General features: G+C 46.1%; 1 protein-coding gene across 2 annotated transcripts; it reads left to right on the forward strand.

The window, feature by feature from the left end:
- The first annotated feature begins 1,440 nt into the window (after positions 1-1,440).
- On the forward strand, positions 1,441-22,527 carry Aar2 (AAR2 splicing factor). 2 transcript variants are annotated; one of them, XM_070007215.1, is made up of 4 exons: positions 1,441-1,738; positions 5,943-6,755; positions 10,420-10,649; positions 21,469-22,527. In XM_070007215.1, the coding sequence occupies exons 2-4, from the start codon at positions 5,999-6,001 to the stop codon at positions 21,634-21,636; spliced, it is 1,155 nt and encodes a 384-aa protein (XP_069863316.1). In that variant the 5' UTR covers positions 1,441-1,738; positions 5,943-5,998; the 3' UTR covers positions 21,637-22,527. The 2 variants fall into 2 exon arrangements, with proteins under 2 accessions (XP_069863316.1, XP_069863317.1); XM_070007216.1 differs by lacking the exon at positions 1,441-1,738 and adding an exon at positions 2,024-2,262.
- The last annotated feature ends 1,603 nt before the right edge of the window (positions 22,528-24,130 follow it).

Consider the following 24,130-nt stretch of genomic DNA (forward strand, 5'->3'; position numbering starts at 1 on the left):
GGAGGATGATGGAGCACTACCTGGAGACGTTTGTTGTCCCAACTGAGGGGTGCTCCCGGCATGTGAGGGTGCAGCTCTGGGTTGCTACTACATCCTATAATACATAGGATAGCTATCTACAACAAAGAATTATCTGGCCCCAAATATACCAAGGATGAGAAACCCTGATTTGAATAAAGATTGCAAGTCAAAGGCAGGGCTTCCTGGGCCATCAGGCTACTTCTTTTATGTCCAGTGTTAAGTGTTCTGGAGTCTCTGAGGTGATGGTGAACCCATCTATAACAGGGAGCTGTGAGACTAAGACTAGAAGTGGGAAGCTGAGCTACATCAGGCAAGAAATGGGACTGACAGGCTGAGACTGATGTGCTTAACTTCAGAGGTCACTTCTGGTTAGCCCTGCAGGAGCCCACTGTGATTAGCATGATTGCAGTGCCCAGCCTAGTTTGCAACCTCTTAAGAGACGACTTGTTACTGAGACACATTGATGTGTCTAGCTGTCACTGAGGAAGTGTGACAGACAAGCTAAAAAGCAGGAACACAAGGTGGAGAACAGCCAGTTAGACCGTGATTTGCATCCTAACTCTGCCTCTCTGGAACTTCAGTTTTCTCTCTTGTTGACTGAAAAGTGAAAAAGAATAGTGTAAGGATTTGAAATAATATCCAAGTAGCCTGCCCTAGGATTTTGGCATTATATAGCCAGACATCACTATCACATAAACCAATTCCTTGGTAATGAATTGCTTAAGATATATCTCCTACACACTGCCTCTTTTTTCTTTTTCTGTTTTTTCTTTTTTTTTGGGGGGGGGAGGGCCGTGGGTCTTGAACTCAGCGCCTGGAGGGCTGTCCATGAGCTTTTTCACTCTACTACTTTGAGCTACAGCTCCACTTCAAGTTTTCTGGTGGTCAATTGAAGATAGAGTCTCATGTACTTGTCCTGCCCAAGATATCTTTAACGGCCATCCTCAGATCTCAGCTTCCCGAGTAGTTAGGAGTACAGGCATTAGCCACTGGTGCTCAGCCCACTCTGCTTCTTTAGAGGAGCCCAAAGAATATAACCACCTAGCACAGGGCTAGACTCATGAATAGAAGCTGCTCACCAATACCAAGTTAGTATCATTATTAATTAAGTGCATAACACATGTTTTGAAATAGCTTTGCACTAGGACTCAAGGAAACAGTGTAGCATAAAACAGGCAAAGTTCCTTCCTCGACCAGAAATGTCAGGCTAGGCTTTCAGGAGACTGGGTGACCACCAGTGGCTTATGTAGTGGCCACCACAGCTGCTGAGACTGGTTTTCCCTGGGCTAGGGCCTGAGTTTCGGAGGCTCTCTCTCCCCTAGAGCTGAGTGTGACTACAAAGCGGAGACTGGGTGGCAGTGGGCCAGCTCCGACAGATTGCCTGAAGAGAATCTGAGTGTGGAAGCTTGTTGGGTAGCCGTGACCCGGACCATTCTTCAATGATCTTGACTGCTTGAGACCAAGCAGTGGCTATGTTATGCATCGTTTAGTAACAAACGTTGTTATCCCACAATTCAGGTGGCAAAGCGAAAGCCTAGGAATAGTTAAAATGCATTGCTTGACCAGGCGGAACCTGCGGGCCCGGGCCTTTCCTTCTGTGACCGAGCGCTCGGCCGGACGGCTTTTTCCGTCGCTCTCACCCGGCGCTTCCCCCTCCTCCCCCCAACGGCCAAACTTCCGGTGCGTTTCCGCGGTACGGGAGCAAGCAGTGGGGACGGTGAGTGGGGTCTCCCGCCGTTCTTTTCTTTTCTTTTTCCTCATTCCGTGGTCTGTGTGAGCAGGCCGCTGCTCCTCACGACTCGGGCCCGCGGGTTGCGGCGAACGAGGCCGCTGTGGCCCGGGCGGCCGCGTGCGGGCCGCGGGCCGGGGTGGGAACGCGGCGGGTGCCCCGGAGACCTCGGTGGGCCGTCCCGGGGACCGCCGGCGTGGTGGCCGTCCGTCCCGGGGACCGCCGGCGTGGTGGCCGTCCGTCCCGGGGACCGCCGGCGTGGTGGCCGTCAGGGCGCCCTGCTGCGCACCGAGTCACAGCCGAGGAAACTTAGTTGTACCCGACTCACTCTGCTCTCCTCTCTGCGCGACCCGGGGGTGAAGTCTCCCCAGAAACGAGCCTTTATTTCTCGTCTGCACAGTGGCGACTGTATTTTACTAAGCAACTGCTTTCTAAGCATCGGGCAGGTGCTAGGGATTTCGAAGGACTCAAATCTTGTGGGGATGACAGCTCTCAATCAAAGTCACAACCGTGTAAGTGGTCTTGGAAAAGCCAGGAAGCACCCAGCTGTAATCACAACTCCTTCCCCTGCCCAGCTCCCCCGTTCTATCCCAGGGTCAAGGAAGCTTGACCTTGGAAGTGAATATTGAGCTGAAGTCAGAAGAAAAAAAAAAATGATTTGACCGAGTGTGGTGGGGAGAGTGCACTCCGACTTGAGGGTCTGTGTTGTGGGGAATCTGGAGGGGTTATCTAGCATGTGACCGTCCGGGCTTTGTAGTTCAGCCTTTGTGGTTACCTTAGAGGCACTCTAGAAGGCAAATGAGTGGGATGGTATAAGATAGGCATTTTGAAATGGTCATTCTGGCTGTTGGGTAGAGAAAGGATTGAAGGTCAAGCCAGCGTTGTGTGTAAGGGAGGATGGATTGGAGAGGTAGTGGAGAGTGGATCGAGATAGGTGTATACCAGGACTGTGAGGAACTCACAGACCCTGAGGCCAGTCAGGCTGGTATGCTGCAGAGTACTGTGCATACTCAGTAAACCTTTCCCAGCCTCTGCTCTGTGCCAGGCCGTGTGCCAGCTGCTGGAGATACAATGAAGAGAATTGAAGGATGGCAGAATTAGAGTGAAGGGAATGCCACAGGGAAGATGGCTAATAGATGAGCAATTACTCTAAATGGAATTTCTGTTCATTCCACAAATATTAAGTACTTTCTGAATTCTAGATTATGATTAGGAAGGGGAAGATATAAATATGTCAAGTAGTGCCTTTCAAACTTTGTGTGTGTTTGTGTGTGCCAGTCTTGGAGCTTGAACTACAGGCCTGGGCACTGTCCCTGAGCTTCACTTAGGGCCTTTTCTGTATATGTAGTACTGAGGAATTGAACCCAGGGCTTCATGCATGCTAGGCAAGCAGTCTATCACTAAGCCACATTCCCAGCCCCAGAATAAGAATCATTTGTAGTGTTTTTTAGGTACAAGTAATAAAATATACTTTTGAATTTTTGTAGAAAGACTGATCTTCCTACACTTTATGGTTGGTTTGTTTGTTTGGTTAAAATGCGAGAAGTAATGCCAGGCACTGTTGGCTCATGCCTGTAATCCTAACTACTCAGAGGCTGATACATGAGGGTCACAGTTCAAAGCTAGCCTGGGCAATAAAGTCCATGAGGCTTTTTTTGTCAGTTGTGGGACTTGAACAGGGCCTGAGCACTGTCCCTGAGCTTTTTCACTCAGAGCTAGTGCTCTTTCACTTTGAGCCACAGTGCCACTTAGGGTTTTCTGGTGGTTAATTGGAGATTGAGTCTCATGGACTTTCCAGCCCAGGCTGGCTTCAAACCATGATCCTCAAATACCAGCTCCCTGAGTATCTAGGAATACAGGCATGAGCCATCAGTGATTCTGGCTTGTGAGGCTCTTATCTCCAATAAACTGCACAGAAAAAGCCAGAATTGGTGCTGTGGCTGAAATGGTAGAATACTAGCCTTGAGCAAAAAGGAGTTCATGGACAGGCCCAGGCCTTGAGTTCAAGCTCCAGAACCAGCACCAAAAAAAAAAAAAAAAAAAAAAAAAAGAAGAAGAAGAAAAAGAAAAGAAAGAAAGAAAAAAGCAAGAAGTAAACAATTAAACAGCAATTTTTTTTTCTGCTTGTGAATTTTTTTTTTTGGGGGGGGGGTCCGGTCAAGGGACCTGAACTCTGGGCCTGGGCGCTGTCCCTCAGGTCTTCAGCTCAAGGCTTAGCCCCACTTCCGGCTTTTTTTTCTGCTTATGTGGTGCTGAGGAATTGAACCCAGGGCCTCATGCATACAAGGCAAGCGCTCTACCCCGAGCCACCTTCCCAGCCCCTGAATTTTTTTTTTTAAGAACTGTAATAGGAGCTCAGAATCTTGTGCTTGCTAGGTAGGCACATTACCATTTGAGCTATGTCTCTAGCCCTTTTTGCTTTCACTATTTTAATAGGGTTTTGTGTTTTTTGGTCTACAATCCTCCTTTTTATGCTTCCCATGTACTTGGGATGACAAGTATGGGCTACCAGGTAAATATTTACTCTGTGACTTACTCTGGATGTTTCTTTCGAGGCCCAGCATAGATCTTGGCACAGTGCAGGTAATTAATGGAATTTGTTGTTGTTGTCATTGTTGTTATTTTGTTGGTCTTAGGGCTTGAACTCAGGGCCTGGGCACTGTCCCTGCTTCTTTGCTCAAGGTTAATGCTCTACCACTTGAGCTATAGTACCACTTCCAGCTTTTTCTGCTTATGTGGTACTGAGGAACCCAGGGCTTTATGCATGCTAGGCAAGTACTCTACTGCTAAGCCACATTCCAAGCCCTGAACATTTATTAAATTGTATTGGTAGATGATTTAGGATTAAAAGGTAAGATAACTGGTTTGAGTTAGTTCATGTTACAACCATTCTTACAAATACTACAGAGGTAGTACCTGCTTATAGAGGTTTTTCTGTCAGTATGCTCTCATAGGAAGTTTAGAGGTCGGCAAAGTAAGCATTTTACAGTTTTTCCCCCTGCAAATACTTAGAACCAACCCTGCCACCTAAAAATCCATTGTGAACCAGACATGCAACTGATGGTGGCTCATCAGAAAGTTGCTTCATTCCCTGAAGCTTGCTTTTTTTTGGCGGGGGGTGGGGGGGGGGGAAGGGGAAGGGTCAGTTGTGGGGCTTGAACTCTGGCTTAGGCCCTGTCCCTGAGCTCTTCAGCTCAAGGTGAGCAAGCACTCTACTACTTGAACCACAGCACCACTTCCGGTTTTCTGGTGGTTAATAGGAAATAGAATCTCAGGAACTTTCCTTCCTGGGCTAGCTTGGAACCACAATCCTCAGATGTCAGCCTTCTGAGTAGCTAGGATTACAGCTTGTGAAAGAGTGAAAAGTGAAGGCCTGGATGTAGCTTGGGTTCAGTCTGCAGCGCTGAAGGATTTTTTTTAAAAAGGAGTGGTTGAAAAGCTCTCCACTACCCAGACCTTTTGTGAATTTTAGATGCTGATAGAAAATTGTATATACAGTTATAACTTGATTTAATCATCCTTTCCAAGGCATCTGGAATTCTCTAGTAACAGATTTGGGGCAGAATTATAGCTTAAGATGATCTTGACATAGTTATTAGGTTTTCTTATCCTCTTCTCTCTTGTGAGAGATGCAACTGAGAGCAGACAAGACTGGGCAATGAAAAACCACTGGCCTGTGACACCAGAACCCAGATTTTAATTTGAGCCCCCATGTGACCTCAGATCTAACCACTCTTCTTTGGCTTTCTGGCTGTGTAGTAATGTTGCTCTTTAAACCAAAACACAGCCAGCACTGGTGGCTCACTCCTAGCTACTTAGGAGCATGAGATCTGAGGATTGCAATTCAAAGCCAGCCCAGGCAGGAAAGTGAGAGTCTTGTTTCCAGTTAACTACCAAAACACCAGAAGTGGTGCTGTGGCTCAAGTGGTAGAGCACTAGCATTGAGCAAAAAAAGCTGAGGGACAGTGCCCAGGCTCTGAGTTCAAGCCCCATGACTAACCCAAAAAAACCTAAAAACCCAAAACACAAAAGTCTTCTCTGGCCCTGATTTTCTTCTTCTGTAGAACAGGGTTGATTTGGATTAAGGGACTAATTCTGTGAAAGGATCATTTCAGTTTCTTGCATACACACAATGCTCAGCAAATAAAGCACTTTTCCCCAAGGTCTATTTAACTCTTGTTCTTTTCTGCAGCTGTTGTAGAAGGTCAGCAAGAAGGGTTCTCTTTTTGGGTTCCAACTACTAGCCCCATGGCTGCCGTGCAGATGGATCCTGAGCTGGCCAAGCACCTCTTCTTTGAAGGGGCCACTGTGGTCATTCTGAACATGCCCAAGGGAACTGAGTTTGGCATCGACTACAACTCCTGGGAAGTGGGGCCCAAGTTCCGAGGGGTGAAGATGATCCCACCAGGCATCCATTTCCTCCACTATAGCAGCGTGGACAAGGCTAATCCCAGAGAGGTGGGTCCTCGGATGGGCTTCTTCCTTAACCTGCAGCAACGAGGGTTGACAGTCCTGCGCTGGAACGCCATCCGGGAAGAGATAGACTTGTCCCCAGCACCAGAAGCTGAAGTAGAAGCCATGAGGGCCAATCTCCAAGAGCTGGACCAGTTTTTGGGACCTTACCCATATAATACACTCAAGAAATGGATCTCACTCACTAACTTCATTAGTGAAGCCACAATGGAGAAGTTGCAACCCGAGAGCCGGCAGATCTGTGCCTTCTCAGATGTGCTGCCTGTACTCTCCATGAAGCATACCAAGGACCGGGTGGGGCAGAATCTGCCTCATTGTGGCACTGAGTGCAAAAGCTACCAAGAGGGCTTGGCCCGCCTGCCTGAGATGAAGCCCAGAGCTGGGACAGAGATCCGTTTCTCAGAGTTGCCCACTCAGATGTTCCCAGCTGGAGCTACACCAGCAGAGATAACTAGACACAGCATGGACCTGAGCTATGCCCTGGGAACTGTGCTCAGCAAGCAGTTCCCCAGCAGCCCCCAGGATGTGCTTGGTGAGAAGCAAAAGGCTCTTTGGGAGTGGGCCAAGGGAATGATGTTAAAAGGAGTGTTTTAGAAGAAGGGGCACGTCTTGGGTTATCTAATTCAGTTTCCTAAACCTGGTAGAGTCATTCGGTATACTCGTAAAAGACACAGGTATATTTTTACCCTTATGCTAGAGGTTTTGAATCAGGAGATCTGCTTCAGGGCTCCAGCAATTTGGCTGGCTGACTATCTTGTAATAATCAAGCATCCTAGGTAAATCTGTGCAGGTAACTTGTGTTTGGGAACCACTGATATGGCCCAGCCCTATAGAGGGAAAGGATTTGGCCAACAGAGTGGTTGAACTGAGACCAGAGCCCGGCGCTTGCTTTGGCCAAATAGTATTCCTGCCACCTGCTTCACCCTGGGTTTCCCAAGGTGTTGGTCTCTACTACTTTAGACTGGGCAGTGATTTTTTTTTTTTTTGTCGGTCGTGGGGCTTGAACTCTGGGCTTGGGCACTGTCCCTGTGCTCTTCAGCTCCAGGTGAGTGGTCTACCGCTTGAGCCACAGCACCACTTCCGGTTTTCTAGCAGTTTATTGGAGATAAGAGTCTCACTCCTGCCCGGGCTGGCTTTGAACCGTGATCCTCAGATCTCAGCCTCCTGAGTAGCTAGGATTACAGGCATGAGCCACCGGCGCCCGGCTTGGACAGTGATTTTTATTTTAATTGTTTTTGTAGTGTTTTGTTTTTTTCCCCTTCTTGTTATAAAATATATGCATTATATAGGGAAAACAAAAATAAATCCACTTCATGTCCTATTAACTGGAAATAACCATTTTTATATTTTGGTGTACTTTCTTTTCTTTTTTAATTTTTTTTTTTACTTCAACCTTTTCTATTTTAATCTTTTAAGAATTCAGTTATGTTAAAAAAAAAAAAAAGAATTCAGTTAGGGGTCTAGTTGTATATTTGACTTAAAAAACCAGGACTAAAGTATATTATTTTATAGTCTTCGCTAATATAGACATTTCTGTGTCACTAATGGTCACCCAATTTTAGTGGCTGTTCAGCATTTTCAGTTACTGAACCAGTTTTCTGGGCCTTAAAGAGGTTCCTGCTTTTCCCCGTTATAAATATCATGAGCATCCGTGAGTGTACTTGTGCAGACATTTAGGCTTAGAATTGTTGAATTGGGTTGTGTTGCCAGAAGGGTTTGCTCTCATCCTTGATGACTGTAGAGGCCCTTTCCTACCCTTTTACTGCAGTAGGCTTGGTTTCCTAGCTAGAGCCTCTTCAGTTGACTAGGTGAAAAGTGGCATCTCATTTTTATTTACATTTCTTTAATTCTAGAGACAGCAAACATTTGTCACCTCTTTAATAACTATTGGTTTTGTTTTTGTGGTGAATGGTTGTTTTGCTTTGTTTTGTTTCTGTGTAGTCCAAGTAATTTGTATAGCTTCCTATTGGAAGATTGGTGAGAAATTTGAATATAAGATTTAAAAAAAATCACTGGCTTAGCTGATGATACAAGGGGTACAGGGCCCTTTTCTTTTCCTTTCCTTTTCTCTTTTTTTTTCTTGGAAGTACAAGGCTTTGAACTCAGGGCCTCACGCTTGCTAGGCAGGTGTTCTACCAGCAGAGCCATACTCTCTCACACCTTGCTTTAGTTATTTTTGAGGTAGAATTTTTGCCCAGGCTGGCATTAGACCTTGATCCTCTTACCAGTGGCCTCCTGCTTAGCTGGTATGATAGGTTTGTTCCACCATGCCCACTCATTAATTGAGTTGAAGGTTTCCCTAACCTTTTACCTGGGCTGGCCTCAAACCATGATCTTCCTAATCTTCCTATCTCCAGAGTAGCTAGGATTATAGGGGTGAGCCACCATGCCTTCCTGAAAGGCAAATCTCAATGTATTATATAGTATTCTAAGTAACACTTGAAACATGTTTAAAATTGAATAGGAGCTTGTGGTCAAGCTCAAGAGGCCCTGGATTCACCAATACCTGAATCTATATAACGGCTCCTTGAAATTATTTCTTATAACATAATTTAATTTCAGACAAGGTCAGAAGTGCATAAATTTTAAGTATATATTCCAAATGCAAAACATGGGGTGATATTTAGTTTCTGAAAGTTAACTAGGTAAAGCCTTCCTGAGAAATAAGTCATTTAGAAAGAAAGTTGGACTGTATTTTGAAATGATTGGTCAGGTATCTAAATACATGGGCCAGGTGACTATTCCTACAAATCAGGCTTGGTTCCACAAGTTTGAGGACAGGGAACTAGTTTTCCCAGATCCCTGGTGGTGACAGATCAAATGCCATACATTTAAGGAGATATATGGTGCTGTGCTAATCCATTCTTTTTATGGTACATTTCATTGAATTTATAGCTGCTTTTGAAGCCAGGTGAGAATGTCTGTAGTCACCTAGCATATCTATAGCAGGCCAAGACCTATTTGGTTGTCCAGTGAATTGTAGCTTCTGGGTCATCAGGTTTTCTTGTCATTTGAGCCAGGCATTCAGTGAAATTGGGAATAGTAACTAATTTTTTTTTTTTTTTGGTCCAGTCGTGGGGCCTGAACTCGGCCTGGGCGCTATCCCTCAGCTCTTCAGCTCAAGACTAGCGCTCTACCACTTGAGCCACTGCGCCACTTCCGGCTTTTTTCTTTTTGCTTATGTGGTGCTGAGGAATCGAACCCAGGGCCTCAGGCATGCAAGGCAAGCGCTCTACCACTGAGCCACCTTCCCAGTCCCGTAACTAATATTTTTTAGTGCTGCTTTATGCCAGGTATTATTCTAAATGCTTTACATGCTATGTATCAGTTCTATAATCTTCAGTACAACTCTCAAATAAGAAAATGGAAGCATAAATTCATTATACAACTTGCCCAAGGTTGCACAGCTGCTAAGTGGTAGAGCTAAGATTTGAATCCAGGTAGTTTGGCTCCAGAGCTCAGGCTCTTAGTCCCCAGGCTGCTCATAGAGATTAAATCAAAGTCCTGTGATTAAATAAACAGGCTAGCCCTGAAATAAGAACTCATGAATTTTCCTGTTCTGGGAGGCTCTAGGAGTGTTTCTGCCCAGCAGGGAGTTGTTCTGCCTGCCCATCGTTCACCTTGCAAAGCATTAATTATGCAATCTCAAGCAAGCCCCTGACCTCCTCTATAAAAGGGGGTCAATACCACCTTCCGTGGTTTCACTGGGGAGTTGGGTTGAGGGCTGTGTGGTGGTATAATGCAATGTTTCCTTGACCTTGAGGCAGGTCATCTACAACAAATCGCCTGGGGAGCTTATTAGGGTTATAAATCCTCGAACCATCATCTCTCCTCAACCCAAATCTCTGAGACTGAAGCAAGCTTCTACTTCTAACAAGCTTCTCCAGTAATTCTGATGAATAGCCGGGTTTGTGTCCACCTTTTAAAGTGCCAGACAAATACTAGGACTTGCTCCTCTGCAGGCTGACTTTACATAAATCCAAAACCACAGTTTGAACCCCCACAATTTGAATTTGTGGCAGTTTAACAAACATGAGCTAAGCACCTGCTTGGTGCAAAGTCCATGTTAGCCTATGCTAGAATGACAAGGACAGACATTCCCATTGCTGAGGTCAGTGGAACTGGTGGTCTTCTGAGCCATGTAAGCCCACTGGAAGTTCTTGCCTTTGGGGTCATGGCTCCTCTGTATCTTGCAGGTGAACTGCAGTTTGCCTTTGTATGCTTCCTCCTGGGCAATGTGTATGAGGCATTTGAGCACTGGAAGCGGCTCCTGAACCTTCTGTGCCGGTCAGAAGCAGCCATGGTGAAGCACCACACACTCTACATCAACCTTATCTCCATCCTCTACCACCAGCTTGGCGAGATCCCTGCTGACTTCTTCGTGGACATTGTCTCTCAAGACAACTTCCTCACCAGTACATTACAGGTGAGCATTCTGTTAGCTGATGCCCAGGTGGGTCAGAATGATAGCAAAGGTTTAAAGCGCCCCAGACCCTGACGTTTCTTGATTGCCGTTCCTGATCTTGAGATGTTTCCTTGTTTTCTCCTTTGTTGAAAGTTTCTATCAAGGAGCCTTTTGGGGGGGATAGCCCTTGCCACACCACCCCCTGCCCGTCGCAAGCCCTCTGCTCTTCTTTCCCCAGACATCCCATGCACTGTGAGACTTAGAATTTGAATCTTTTCTATTTCTTTGGGTTACTCAGTATTGTCGGGGGGGGGGGGTGTTGTTTTTTTGTTTTTGTTTTGTTTTTGTTTTTTTGCCAGTCCTGGGGCTTGAACTCTGAGCTTGGGCACTGTCCCTGAGCTGCTTTTGCTTAAGGCTAGCACTCTATCACTTGAGTCACTACTCTAGTTCTAGCTTTTTCTGTGTATGTGGTACTGAGGAATCAAACCCAGGGCTTCATACATGCAAAGCTGTCACTCTACCACTAAGCCATATCCCTAGCCCCTGTCATTTTTTTTTATTACCATAATAAAATATGAGACAGACTAATAGTTAAAAGCAGTTTCACAGTTCTGGATGCTGGAAGTCCAAGGTGGACTAATCAGTTTGGCCTTTGGTTAGTACCAAGAGCATCTTTGCAGGAGGAAATGCATACAGGAATCCAGTTCAGTCCTTGTAGAGCTAACAGAGGTCCTCTGAGAACCACATTAATCCTCTACAGGGGTACCACCCAGTGGCCTAAGGACCCCCCACCAGGCTCCACCTCTTAATATCACCACACTGGGGACAAAACTTCTAGTACATGAACCCTTGGGGAACAGATCACAACCAAGCCAGAGCCTCAGCTCAAAGCAGTATCGCTCTCCCTCTCTCCCCCTCTCTCCCCCTCTCTCCCCCTCTCTCCCCCTCTCTCCTCCTCTCTCCTCCTCTCTCCCCCTCTTTCCCCCTCTTTCCCCCTCTTTTTCCCTCCCTTCCACCTCTCTGAGCTGCTACAACCCAGTAGAGCAGAGTTTTGAAGCTTGTTATTCCCACAGAAACATCTGCAGCTCCTTAGATCTCATTTAAGCATTAAAGTAACTTTGATTTCCTGTTCAAACAAAATGTGCCAGTTTCTACAGAGATTCTCTGACAGAAAAAGTGAAATTTGCTTTTAACTTAGCAATTAAATTTTCATTATGAGTGGTAATTAGGGAAAGAGCTTCAAACAACTTAGATTCTTCATCCTGTGCTATTTCCTCCCTTTGCGAACAGATTAGTTCCCTTTCTGTACTTGGGACAGCCTTTGTCACTTACATTTTGTAACTTTCTCTCCCTGTGAGAGACCCCAGCGGCCTACTCCATGCAATGTAGTTCCTTCCCCTCCCTTACACCCCCCCCCCCCCCCCCCCCCCCCGCCACCAGTAGCATTCAGTAAATGATGTTTGGTTTCACACACTGTGCGCACCACACTGTATGGATTCTCAGAGCAGATTGTTCCGGATTTACGAATGGAAAAACAGACTCAGGAAAGTTAAGTCATTTACTTAAACTCACAGTCTGTCAATCGTACACAGTCTTGAGACTTGATTGAGTGTTTATGCTGATGGCCTGAAATACTGAATATAGGAAACTCCCAGGAAGGATTCCTGGTGGAAATGGATGGAGACACCACCAGTAGCCTGTTTCTCAGAAGTGCAAAGCAGTTTTCTAAAATGAACTTGCTGTTGGAAGAGTCCCTTTGAGTAGGCAGTTAGCTGAAAACTGGCACTAGAAAGACTTTTACAGATTGTGATGATGAATCTATCAGCTAATGACTTGAACATGGCATAATCTAGAAGAATTATAAAGCTACCCTTTAATTGGTTCTTAATTGAACAAAGAAACTTAATCTCCTCATTCTTCCTCAGTGGAGACCTTTCCACAAAGATACTGTTTGTGGGTTGTGGGGTAGTGTGAGAAGCATCACCTGACTTGCCTCAGTCAGTGGCTACAGCCTAAGGAAGAGAGGGAGTGAGTGCTGTCGCACAAACAGGAGATCTACCTTGTCCATGGTTATCCTGGCCACTGTCCTGAGCATTCTTTGCTGAGGCTTTGTTACCAGCAGGGATTTTAAAAGCAGAAAGACCCAGCCAGATTTCTAGGTGCTCAGATGGGTTGTACAAAGCTTGTGGTTAGAAAAATTCTTCTTGAGCTTTTCACCAAGAAAATTTGATACTATGTTTAGAAACCTTAAGAACTCATGCCTTTAAAAAATACATCAACAAAAAGTTGAGCATCATTTATATAGAATGTTCTGAAAGCGTTAAGGAGTGCACGTAGAATTAACTAGGGTTCCTGCCCTCAAGGGATTTGTTGTTGACTAAGCACCAGCTGTATGCAAGGCTGTGTTATAGAAGTGGAAAAGAAACTGTGAGCAAGTCATACAGAGGCCCCACAGGGGGAAGTGAACAAATGAATTAACTAAATAACTCCAGAGAGCAGTAAGTGTTTAGAAGGCAGCATGGTCCCTGCCCTGGCCCTGGTGTTTCCGCCTCCTGTACAAGGCATCAGAATTTGTCAGCCTCCACACATAGGCCCTTAGCCCATCCATCCATCTCCCACATTGCCACCTGAGCTGCTTCAAAATGTGGTTCTGACCCTTTCTCTTGGCTTCTCATTGCCTAGGATTTAAAAGCCCAAACATTTGGTTCCAAGGCCTCAGCGTCCTGGCTCTGACCCTCTTCTCCAGCATCCCTTCCTCCCCTTGTTCGTCCCATTGAGTCAGTGTCGGTAGCCCCCCTGGTGGGTTGCACACGGCCATGCTGTTTCATGCCACCTTCTTTGCTCTTACCTGCTTTGTACTCACCACTAGCATATTGAACAGTTTTGCTTCCTGAGTTAACGTAGTTTCTCCCTGATTTGCCCATTGAACCATGGGCTCTTTACACACAAGACCGATTATTTGCTTATCTGGTTATTTTCAACAACTTGTTAAGGGCTAGCACTTATCGCACTTTGTGTTATTGGTTGTTTTCAGATGGAAAGATTTTATAGTTATGTGGCAATGTGAGTATGCTAAGTGTCAGTAGTGAAATCTCACCAAACGATATTAGGAGCACCAAAGAGGGAGTAATGGATTCTGACTGGTTGAGATTTGAGGGTATTTAGGACAGGCCTTATGTCAAGGGAGGCATTTGGCCATGAATTTAAGGGATGACTGAAGTGTCAAAAGGCACAGTGTGGACAAGGATATTATAAAGGTGTTTTTTGTTTTGTTTTGTTTTAAAATGGAGAGCTACATGATGCCATCTGATAGAGAGAGTCCGGTTTTCCCCCACTCCCACCCCCCTCCCAGAGGCATTCTCTCAGGGTGTTTGTAAATGGATGATTCAGCCCTTAAAGCTTCTTCAGCTCCCTGCAAGTGCTCTGGCCCCAGGTAGTCAACTAAGTGCAGCTGGCTTCCTTACTGAGGAGTGAAAATGGCTACTGCCTACGGACTGGGCTTTGTGTTTGTATGGGTAAGCACTTAAAGACATTAAAAACTGTCGTATTCACGTGGGGAAAATCAGCCCTGTAATGGCTTTGGCCTTTTTTTTTTTCTTCAAGCTTTCCTATACGGGGTACTTTTGAGTAGATGTCACTGATTTTTACAAATCCTTTGGATTTAGCATGAATAAAAACTCTGTAATTAACTTGAAAAAACTCTTTGTTTTATAAATTTATAGTTTTTTCTTCTACTTAAAGTAACTTAAATCATCATAATTTGTTTAAAGCCTATGATAGGATAATCTGAATTTAATAGTATGTTAGAGTTATGTACAGAATAAGAATTCTTACTGCTAGCTGGGCACTGGTGGCTCATGCCTGTAATCCTAGTCACTCAGGAGGCTCAGATCTGAGGATCACAGTTCGAAACCAGCTTGGGCAGAGAGGTCCGTAAGGACCCTTATCTCCAATAAATTACTCAAAACAGCTGGAAGTAGTGCTGTGGATCAAGTGGCAGAGCACCAGCCTTGAGCACAGAGAGGCTCAAGGATAGCTCCCAGGGCCTGAGTTCAAGCTCCAGGACCAGGAAAAAAAAAAAAAAGGAATTCTTACTGCTGATTACATAGCATTTATTCAGATAGTCATATAACTTGGTTTCTTTGCTAGTCACTGTAGGCTATAGATGTTTTCTAGCTTCCTGTCTTGTCAGTATGCTGGATGCTAGTGTCCATCTCTAACTTTAAGGAAAACATTGACTCTGCCAATAATTTCTGTGCTATTTTATCACAGCACAAACTAGTGCATTTACCTGACTTCTGCCATCAGCTGTGCCCTATATTTGTTCAGTGTGCCTTTTCTCTTTTAGCCCTCTCAGCAGTGTGAGAAGTTGGGTATATAATCCCCTGAACAGGTAAGGAAAGAGACTCAGAGAGGTTACATTATTTTGTCCGCAATTACTGAGCTAGTGGATGAAGGCTGAGCTTTGGATTCTGAAGCCAGTGTGGGCCGCCCCATATGACTACAGTACCAGATGAACCATCCCAGATTCTCTAACTGACCTCAGATTGTGGGAATCATCCCACAATCCCTGCTTATCTGCTTATCACCTAGCTGGTTGGTTAGTACTGGAAAGTGATCATCTTGCTTTTAGTACCACTTTCTAGTAATAAAATGGCCTACATGACAAAAAGAAAGAAAAAAGAAAAAAATATTTTCTTTTGTAGCCAGGTGCTGGTGGTTCACGCCTGTAATCCTAGCTACTCAGGAAGCTGAGATCTGAGGATCACAGTTCAAAGCCAGCCCAGGCAGGAAAGTCTGTGAGACTCTGATCTTCAATAAACCACCAGAAAACCGGAAGTGGTACTGTGGCTCCAGTGGTAGAATGCAGGCCTTGACCTGAAGAGCCGAGGGACAGAGCCCAGGCCCAGAGTTCAAGCCCCATGACCAACAAAAACTAAAAAAATAAAATGGCCTACTTCTGACCAGTTTCATTTTGAGTCAAATAACCATTTGGGTATTGAAAAAATGGAGAAGTTTCTTCTTTTTGATATAACCAAAAATAGGATAAGATAGAGATACTTAGTGACCCTAACTGAATATTTCTAATTTTTCAAGGTAACCTTACTCAATTTATTTAACTTTGGTTAAAAAACAAACAAACAAAGCTTTCACATTTATGACTAATTTAAAATTTTATAATAGACTTAATAGCTGGTACTTTTTAAAATATTTAATAGAATACCAGTAGGTATGGTTTTTATTTTAGATAAATGTGTTTGCCAAATGTGGTCATCCTTTTTCAAAAATATTTTTTTAAATATCTAGGATTCATCTGCTAAAATGAAGATGATTCATTTCTCAGTGATGTTAGAAAATGTTTACTTGGTTTCACCTTAGTGAATAAAATAGCCAGATCATTACTAAATTTTCTAAAGAAGACATAAAATTATTCTGAAAATAAAAGAATCAGAATAAATTATTGTTTGAAAACTAAGTACAAATCTTCAAAGATCTTTTCTGATTTGCTTTAAAAAATATCAACTTTGTGAAAGAGAGTCAAAAATAGCTGAGTAGATTCCTGGAGTGAGGGAAGGTTCGGCCCAAAGGACAGCACTGCCCAAAGCCCTCACGGTGGTCTGGCTTCCATACTTGGAACTGAGTTCCAGAATAAAAATTGAAAATGTCTCTCAGGATGGTCACGTGGCTATGATGTACATTTGTCCAAATGAATTAAACACTTAGAGTGGTTGAATTTGTGTTCAAATTGTGCCTTGATAAAGTTGATCAATTTAAAAAATCCATTCTGGCTTGTGCCCTGGGTTCTAGAGTCCTACAGAGGTCACAGCTCCACAAGTACTTATCAGTACCCACAAGGCGGTGATGGAAATGAAATATGTGGGACACTTTGGTGTTGGTGGAGAAATGGGATTAAATTGAGATACCTTGTACTGGAGCTTGCTCAGCATTTCTGCCTATGTGGTAGGTACAGCACGCCCAATGTCCTTGTCTGTACAATGGGAGTAGTAATTTCCTGTCCTACCTGTCAGGTTTGTAGTAAAGATTCAGTTGACAGATACTTTTAAGAAGATAAAGCACTTTTCAAATTAGAAACCTTATTTTTTAGACCAAATGCTTCTTTTGGACCTGCCTCTGATTGATTTTACTCTCAGGCATATTGGAGAGTGGGTGGGGAGGTGGGTGCTGACTGTGAATCTGCCTTATCCCATCCTCTTACCTCTGGCTGTTACCAAGTACAGGGGCACCCTTCTGTCCTGTTCCTACCAACTCAGTGAGCCTCTTGTGGGCCCAACTCTATACTGGTCCTGGGCGAGCCATTGGTAATTGGACTGGTTCTCTGTGGTGTAGACCACTATAGTACAGGCACAGTATGAAGTCCTTAGGGAGGCCTTAGTGTGGCATTAGAGGATCAGAGGTTCATTTCATCCTGGGCTTTAACAAGGGCTTGTCCCAAGGGGTGGCCTGAGAGCCAGCAGCATGTACAAGTCACCTCCCCAGGATATGCCTCTTCTCCCAGCACATCATATAGCTATTGAGCAGTTATTTGGTGGCAGGCAGTGCCTCTGCAAATGAACAAAAAATAGATTTCCCTTGACCTATGGTTCTTTTTAGTCTTCTGTTGATTGAACATGTTGGGTCAGACTACCAGGAGTGTGGGAATTACTGCCTTGAGTTGCTTCCTCTTTCTTGGGTGAGCTCAGCCCTCAATGACCTCTTATCTAACTGAGTATGAGACCTTGGCCAGATAACGCTGGTCAAGGAGAAGCACAGAGGAGCACCTGTCTCATCTTGGTCTGAGGAGCCTGAGCTGAGCCTGAATCACTGGTAAAAGTTGGCTAGGTTATGGAGGAGAAAGCAGGAGGTGGAAAGTTGTCTAAAGAGAAAGAAAGGCATGTGTGAACAGAGGGGACAGTTGAGTATTCTCTGTGCTTGGGAAGCTCTGCTCATTGTGGCTGGAGCAGAAGGATTGTATTCAGTTTACTGAGTAAAAAAAGATACAGAAGAAAGCTTTTTTTGCCAGGCACAGTGGCTCATGCCTATAATCCTAGCTACTCAGGAGGCTGACATTTGAGGATTACAATTCAAAGCCAGCCTGTGTAGGAAAGTCCATGAGACTCATATCTCCAACAAACTACCAGAAGACTGGAAGTAGCTCAAAGTGGTAGAGTGCTATCCTTGAGCTAAAGAGCTGAGGGACAGCATGCAGGCCCAGAGTTCAAGTCCCACGAGCAACTCCCCTCCCCCTCCCCCCCCCCAAAGAAAACAACTTTTGTCAGTCATGGGCCTTGAACTCAGGGCATTGGTGCTGTCCCTAGGCTTTTTTGCTTTTGTTCATTCATCCCAGCAAGCTCCCTACAACTTGTCAGGACAGACCCATCGGTGCTTAGGGCTTCCGGAGCTAATGCAATGGGAAAGAAGGTGTCTCTGCTGCCTGTTCCAGGCCAACTCGGGGTTCAGTTGTGCTCCAGGGCAGGCTTCATTAGTTGTGGACAATCTGGCTTTCCCCACCACCCTTTTGCCATGAAGATCGCACAGCCCCTCTAATTAGTTATTGATCTGGCATTCTATTATGGCTGCATTCCTGTATTTAATCGATTCCCAGTTAATGAAGCCTAATTCTGTATACCCACTCTCTCACTCTGTCCCTCCTGCCGCTGCTACTGCTGTGACAGAATGGCTTCACACAGACCCTGCAAGTGAGCCTGTGTCTCACTCCTCCTGCCAGCACTGGGACGGTGGAGAGCGGGGTGGGAGGAGCATTGTGCATGGAATCTGCTGATAAAGGAAACCTCTTGCCTTCACTAGGGTCCCTCCATGCAACCCCAGCAGGCCTTGCCATGGTTTACAGGTCTGCTGCATGGCCGGAGGGGAATGTGGGCCAAAGAGTTGCTTCTACCCTATATCTTTTTTTTTTTTTTGGTTCTGGTCATGGGGCCTGAACTCTGGGCCTGGGCGCTGTCCCTCAGCTCTTCAGCTCAAGGCTAGCGCTCTACCACTTGAGCCACAGTGCCACTTCCGGCTTTTTTTCTTTTTGCTTATGTGGTGCTGAGGAATCGAACCCAGGGCCTCAGGCATGCAAGGCAAGCGCTCTACCACTGAGCCACTTTCCCAGCCCCTCTACCCTATATCTTTTGGGACAGGCCTGTAGGATAACAGGTGGTAGTCTGGGAAAACCTGTTCCTTCTCTTCTGGATAACTTCAATGCATTCATTTAACTCCTTTCAGCCTCTATCTATGTCCTTAAGACACACGTTCTGGCGTATTTTCCCAGAGCATGCTGAGGATCCTCTGTATAACTTCTTCAGTGCTGTTATTCTTAGAGTGAGTCGGGAACTAGGACAATCTGGAGTGCCTTTCAGATGTGGAGAAAATTGCTGTTCTGTTCCTCACTCTAGGTTTGTATTAGATGAAACAATATGTGAGAACATCAAAATAAAGGATAGCCAGGTGCTGGTGGCTTACACCTGTCATCCTAACTACTCAGGAGGCTGAGATCTGAGGATCATGGTTCAGAGTTAACCTGGGCAGGAAAGTCCACGAGACTCTTTTCTCTAATTAATCACCAAAAAGGTGGAAGTGGAGCTGTGGTTCAAGTGGTATAGTGTTAGTCTTCAGCACAAAAGCTCAGGGACAGTGCCCAGGCCCTGAGTTCAAGTCCCAGGATGAGCACCAAAAAACAAAACAAAGAATCAGTGTCTAGATTATAAAGAACTGCTACAACTCAACAGCAAAACAAGCCAACTTAAGCAGCAGGCCAAGAGTGGGAGAGTGCGTGCCTAGTGTACATAAAGCTCTGGGTTTGACCCCATTCCCCTGAGGAAAAGGGAGTGGGGGGGGTAGGCAATGGACTGGAGTGGACCTGGCCAGAGAAAAGGCGTATGAAGCCTATAAACAGGAATCATGTCACATTTTCTTGAGTGGCTGTTGTTTACAAAAGCAGAAGACTACAATGTTTGTGGTCAGGGTGGTGGCAGGAGCCCTGCGTATGCTGGAGAGGGTGATGCCGTTGCAGTGGAGTACTGTGAAGCAGCACAGCACCTCCTGAACAATGACACAGAGCAGTTCCACAAAAGGACTAAGAGCAGGGACTGCAACAAGTATTTGTAAGCCCTGTTCCTGTGTTCGCAGTATTTAAAAAGTACAAACAACCCCAGTGGCCAGCAACAGATGAACAGATAAACAAAACGTGGGACATGTATATGCAGTAGCAGATTATTCAGGTTTGTTGTTTATTTGTTAGCGTAGGCTGGCCTCAGACTCAGGACCTTTCTGCCTCCTTCTCCTGAGTGCTGAGATTACAGGAGTGTGCCTGTTCATTTCTGAAAAGGAAGGACATTCTGGCATGTGTTAAAATGAGGATGAATCTTTTTTTTTTTTTTGGCCAGTTCTGGGGCTTGAACTCTAAGCCCAGGGGTGCTGTCCCTGAGCTTCTTTTGCTCAAGGCAAGTGCTCTACCACTGGAGACACAGTGCCATTTCAGGCTTTTTTGAGTAGTTTATTGGAGATAAGAGTTTCCTGCCCAGGCTGGCTTCAAACTCATATCTGAGTAGCTAGGATTACAGGTGTGAGCCACCAGCAGCTACCTGGCAAATGGGGATGAATCTTGACAAATGACAAATAGTATATTATTCTTGTCTATGAGATTGATAGCACAGGAAAGAAAGTATGAGGAAATTGTGTTCTATGGGGACAGTGTCAGTTGGGGAAGAGAAAACTGTCTAGAAGTAGATAGTGGTGATGGTTCCCTCGCAGTGTGAATGTACTTTATGCCACTTAGCTGTACATTTAAAAGCGAATTAAAGCCCAGCCTACGATCATGCCTGTAATCTCAGCCACTCAGGAGGCTGAGATCTAAGAGAGTTGCAATTCCCAGCTAGCCCCAGTGAACAAATACACCAAACTCTCCAGTGAGCACTGGAAGTAGAAGAATGGGTCAAGAGTTAGAGTGCCAGGCATGACTGAAAAAGCCAAGCAGAGCTCGAGAACCTGAAAACTTACCCACCAAAAAGTGGATGAAATGGTAAGAATGTTTTATATTTTGTCACAATTCCAAAAATGCACATCAGCCAGGTGCCTGTGGCTGGCACCTTGAAGTCAGCTACTGAGGATGCTGAGATCTGAGGATTGTGGTTTAAAGCCAGCCTGGGGGGGGAGGGGGGGGTGGGCTGGGAAGGTGGCTTAGTGGTAGAGTGCTTGCCTCGCATGCATGAGGCCCTGGGTTTGATTCCTCAGCACCACATAAACAGAAGGAAAAAGCCAGAAGTGGCAGTGTGGCTCAAGTGGTAGAACGCTAGCCTTGAGCTGAAGAGCTGAGGGACAGCACCCAGGCCCTGAGTTCAAGCCCCACAACCAGCACACACATTCCAAAAAGAACACCAGAGGTAGCTTTTAAGGTGTATATGTAAGGGGAAAAGAAGACTAGAGCAGCAATTTAGTCTCATTGGCAAGGGCTCTGGGACCTTGTAGGGTACAAGGGCTTGTGTGCCACCCTCCAAACCTTTCTTAGTTCCTAACTAGTTTAGTTACTGTCTCTTCCTCTGTTAACTGCCCAGGTCCCTCGTAGATTTCCCCCCAGGGGCAAGGCTGTGGTGGTGGCCCCACTGGACCTACACTCTGTGGGGCTTCTCTGCCCAGCATAGTAATTTTCCATTCCACTCCTGTTCCAGTGTCTCAGCTGAGTTTGGGCCTTCTTCTGTGGTTTGGGGGGCACTGCAGGTGTCCGGGTTTATGCCAACAGCAGCTGATCCAGCACCCTAGATAGCTGAACACCAGGAGGAAATTTCCACACCTTTCTTGGCCTCTCTGTTCTCAGGAGTGATTTACCTTCTGTTCTTTGTAGGTTTTCTTTTCCTCTGCCTGTAGCATTGCTGTGGATGCCACCCTGAGGAAGAAAGCTGAAAAGTTCCAGGCCCACCTGACCAAGAAGTTTCGATGGGATTTTGCCTCGGAGCCTGAGGACTGTGCCCCAGTGGTGGTGGAGCTCCCTGAGGGGGTGGAGACCAGCTAATTCTGGGGTACTCAGGCCATGAGAAACCCCTTCCTGTACAGCGGCAGCCAGGCCCCTCCACTCACCATGACCTGTGCCGGGACCAGAGATCCTGCCAGCTGTGGCACACATGGAACCAAATTTCTCTCCTTCAGAGGGCCCAGATGCGACCTGCCTCAGCAGCCTGATTCCTGCTGATGAGAAACTGAACCCAAGTCCAAGAGGACTGGTCACTTATTCCATAGTATGATTAAAAAAAAAAAAGATGCCCTGAAGTCTGAAGAGTTAGTTGGCCAATTTTGCAGTTAAATACGGGGTTATGGAAGGCAGAGCTAGAGCGTGTGCCTGCCTGTTAGGCGGGTGTCCATGACAGAAAGCAGGGCCAGAAAGTCCTCAGGTGCCTTTTCCCTTAGGTGCTATCACCCTCCCACCCTGTCCATCCCATCCCGGGCCTTGCTCAGCAGTGAGACTCGGCAGCCCTCCCACGTGTCCTGTTTCTCACCAGACCCACCACAACTGTTTTGGATAACTTTGAGATATGACAGAAGGTTCTTGCCCGGGAAGCAGGCTTCTTAGGCCCTGCGCAAGTTTTGTGCCTGCTGTTCCAAGCCACAGAAATGACCTAATTAGCCAGAATCCTGCCCTGCTACAGAACTAGCCGTCGTTGGGGCCTGCGGGCCCGCCCATCATGCCATGTGGGTGGAGTTGTCTCTAGATGGGCACATAGGCCTGCCACTCTGGCCTCACACTTTGTATGGCACTCCTGTAAATGGTGCCATCCTTCTCCAAGGCTGGGCTCGCAGCATGTCTGTGGACGAGAGTCCCGCTGGTTAAGACTTCATTTCCTCTTGTTTCCTTGGAGATGTTTTTCCAAGAGCATAGTGTGCATTAAAGTCTTGGAGATGAAACTAATCCTCTCTGTGAGTCTCTCTTGCAGTTAATCTGCCCGGTCCCGAGAGCAGCCAGCCTTCTGTCTATGGATACACATTTCCCTGCAGAGTGCTCGGGACGCCCAGCCCTCCATCTCTGGAGGGGCAGGTATTGGGGACACATGGACCCTGGAGCTCCCCAAAGCCCGCCCATGAGGACTACCTGGGGAGCTTGTTAAAAGTGTAGGTCCTGAGGCAAGCTACAGTGTGGATGAACCCTAAAAACAATGTGTCAGGTATAAGACACAAATCAAGACCACACAAAAAGACAGAAGTGGAGCTGTGACTGAAGTGTAAAGTGCTAGCCTTGAGCAGAAAAGCTCAGGGACAGCGTCCAGGCCCAGAGTTCAAGCCCTAGGACCAGGGGAAAAAAAAAAAAAAAAGGATTTGGCTTGGCTTGAGGTTTCTGATGTTTTTCAAAAGGGAAACTGTATGAAAGCAAGATAATATGTGTTGACATAAAACAATAGCTCCTCCATCTGAGGCGGAAGTGATAACTTCAGGTCTTCTGCTTGTCCCAGTTGGCAGTCCTCTATGCCTTTGATGAATAAGAAATGTGAAAACAAATTAATTATTACTTAACACTTGCCGTATTTTTGGAAGGCAGAAGCCCTCTAAGCCAAGCTGTGAGTGTGGCTGTTCTCTGAGCTCCCTTCTAGTGCTAATGCGTCTGAAAGTGAAGCTATTGGCAGGACCTGGCCTGGTTTTAAAATCCTCCTCAAATGCAGGCCTCCTGGGGTCTGGCTCTTATTTGCAAGGCTGGTTTATCCTATTAACAGCATCAGCAGAGGTAGTGACTTGCCAGCCCCTTCCGCTGTCCCTGTGACAAACCCTCACAGCTCCCAGACTCACTGCATCTAATTTCTCACCGCTAGAGCAATGGAGGAGTTCCCTGCCGTTGATTGCCTCTTATTGTCAGTAATTATGTCCCTAGCGTCATCCCTTGTAAATATTATTTAATATTCCCAGGGCACTGTGACATGCTGCTCTCCTTAGCTGATCAAACTTTGGCTTGACCAAGATGCCATCCCCTGCTGAAACGGGGGCTGGAGACGCAGAGACACTCCACGGTCAGAGCCAGCACTGAGTCACAGCCACCAAACTGAAAGTGGATCAAGAGTGGGGCTGCTCACCTGAGCCACCCTGGAATCCTGGGAGCCTATGGGATTCTGCCTTTTTTTTTCTCTAGTCCTCTGCTGAATGCAGATGGTACTTCCTCCTCTCAGATCCTGTCTTGCCTGGGAAGGCTTGGTTTTGATTGGACTTGTCTCTGCCCTAGCCTCCACACCTCTGGGGCTGGAGCGTTCTCCCTCCAGCCCTGGGCTCCTGCTGAGGCCTGGCCTCCCTCTGGGATACAGGAGGAGAGTCAGAAACCAAGCCAGCTGTTCACTGCTTGGGAGAAGTGCTTCAGACCCCTCCCTCCTGGCCAGGCCTGCTACCACATTTCCAATCTGGCCCTCAGCCGGGTAGACTCTTGATTCTCCTGAGAGCAGACTTCAGGGTAGCCAGGCTGTCTCTTAAGCTGCTCTGGGGATATAGAAGTCAGAGGTTTCTCTGTGGAGTTGCCTGATGACCAGTGGCCTGTA

This window comes from Dipodomys merriami, unplaced genomic scaffold (assembly GCF_024711535.1).
Source record: "Dipodomys merriami isolate MVZ:Mamm:240054 unplaced genomic scaffold, mDipMer1.0.p SCAF_7, whole genome shotgun sequence".
NCBI lineage: Eukaryota > Metazoa > Chordata > Mammalia > Rodentia > Heteromyidae > Dipodomys > Dipodomys merriami.